At 38.9% G+C, this 1797-nt stretch overlaps 1 protein-coding gene across 1 annotated transcript in view; it reads left to right on the top strand.

The window, feature by feature from the left end:
* Positions 1 to 1706: 1706 nt before the first annotated feature.
* LOC103469603 (serine protease HTR4) overlaps positions 1707 to 1797 on the top strand; it is a 7841-nt gene continuing 7750 nt past the window's right edge. Inside the window, exon 1 of the mRNA XM_017306525.1 lies at positions 1707 to 1783. Coding sequence (XP_017162014.1) covers positions 1707 to 1783 — 77 coding nt within the window. The remainder of the gene's footprint in view (positions 1784 to 1797) is intronic.

Here is a 1797-nt window from a genome sequence, read left to right as displayed (position 1 = left end):
TCTGTAATTTTTGTCAAATCAATTCATTCAATTTCTCTTTGGGATCAATAAAAATAAAGTATTTTTTAATTCAATTTTGAATTTGAAGTTTTGACATTGCACTCAAGAAGTGCCTTTCAGAGAACACGCATGTTTTTCTCACAAAGAACCAAGGATCCAGTTCTGAGAGACAACAAGAAAACAAACATGATRACGGGATGGAAATKGATGATTAACMCGTTTGTCATCATAAAACCASTAATGGTATTATGCAGTGATGGATTTTTTCATACCAGACTAAAATTGTTGATCTGAGGTGAAATGTTAAATTAATTCAGTGTGTGATCTGTCCCATTAGTGGATTCTCACATTTTATTATTTGAAGACTTGATGGCAGATTGGATCACACGTCTAGCGCAGGCGTTGTTCGGTTCGTCTGATGCTCTGTTCTTGTTGGCATGTCGTAGCAGAAAGGAGATGACAGGAAAAACAAAAGATTATTCTGTCAACACAGCAAGATGTTGATTGGTTTACAATACAAAACTCACAGCCAGGAAAAAGTAGTTGGTATTTTTCCAAAAAAAAAAAAAAAAAGCTCCTGGCAAAGCACAAGGTATCATTTCCATGTAAGGATGCTTCTGCAAAGGCATGTTGCTTTAACCATCTTTGTAAACACGTCATCGTTCTGTTGCCTTAAGGACAGTGATGACTGCTTAGACTGCAAAAAAAGGGGAGCGTTGAACATATTGCTGAGAAAAACGTTTTCACTGTCCTCCAGTGACGGTTATATCCTGTATAACCGTCCAAAACATGTTACATTGAAATCAAACCTCTGCAGGCCCAGTGGTCTTTAGGAGCTATTTAAATCTCTGACTCATTTTATGTTCGATCATCTTCTCCATCAGCGGTTATGGTAAGTGTCAGTGTGTAGTGAGGCTTTTATTTGTTAATGTTAGCCACTGATCCTAGTGAAATTACCAGCCGTCTCATCTGAGCAGTCATGCGGAAAAACCTCGGCTCATAAGTGAGCGCTGGAAAAGATACTTTCTGAAATGTAAGCATAAATTAATGTGCCAATCTTCATGTCACTCTGTTGTGCTTGTCTCATCTGTGTCATTTCTGCGTCCTGCTGATAAAAGTTTGACTTTCAGGAAGGAACATTGTGAGAAAAAGAAGGTTCATCCACCGACTAAACAGATAGGCAGTTCAATTAAAATGTAATGAGTAGCTAAGGTGAGCAGTAAACTGAAAACAGTCAGAAAATGGGTGATGTAAAATAAAGAAACTGATTGAGAGGGACAGGAGCAGGTAGGTAAAGCACTAACTGAAGACCAACTTCAAAAATCAGAACACTTCTTGAAAGGTTGTTGGCAAAAACTGGAACCACTTTTTTGAAGCTAGTTCCAGCAGAAAGAACTATGTTTAAAAAAACCCAGCTGATCTTTTAAAATATTTAGTATCAGGAGATAAAGGTAACAGCGGAGTTGTCAAAACAAAGACAGGCCTCTGCTATCTTAAAACTCCAAACTCAAAAATGTCATTTTAATTTTAGGTACTCCTTACAGGGGCAGTAATAATATTGACTATGAATGTGAAATTGACTATTTTAAACACAGAGAAGACATGGAGTGTTACCTTGATTCTTTCATGTTTGAGAAATCCTTCAGTCTCCTTGGCAACTATTCAGCAGTGCAAAATGCCTGGAGGGACCTAGCCCCGCCTTCGAGATGGCGAAGGCGGGGCTAGGTCCCTGCTTGGAAGCAACAGCTTGGAAGCAGCTTCACAGAGCTTTCGCCTCTGTGAGGCGAAAGCTCTGTG

Source organism: Poecilia reticulata, linkage group LG9, assembly GCF_000633615.1.
Source record: "Poecilia reticulata strain Guanapo linkage group LG9, Guppy_female_1.0+MT, whole genome shotgun sequence".
Taxonomy (NCBI): domain Eukaryota; kingdom Metazoa; phylum Chordata; class Actinopteri; order Cyprinodontiformes; family Poeciliidae; genus Poecilia; species Poecilia reticulata.
The sequence above is the reverse complement of the archived record's forward strand: the minus strand, read 5'-3'. Positions and strand labels throughout refer to the sequence as shown.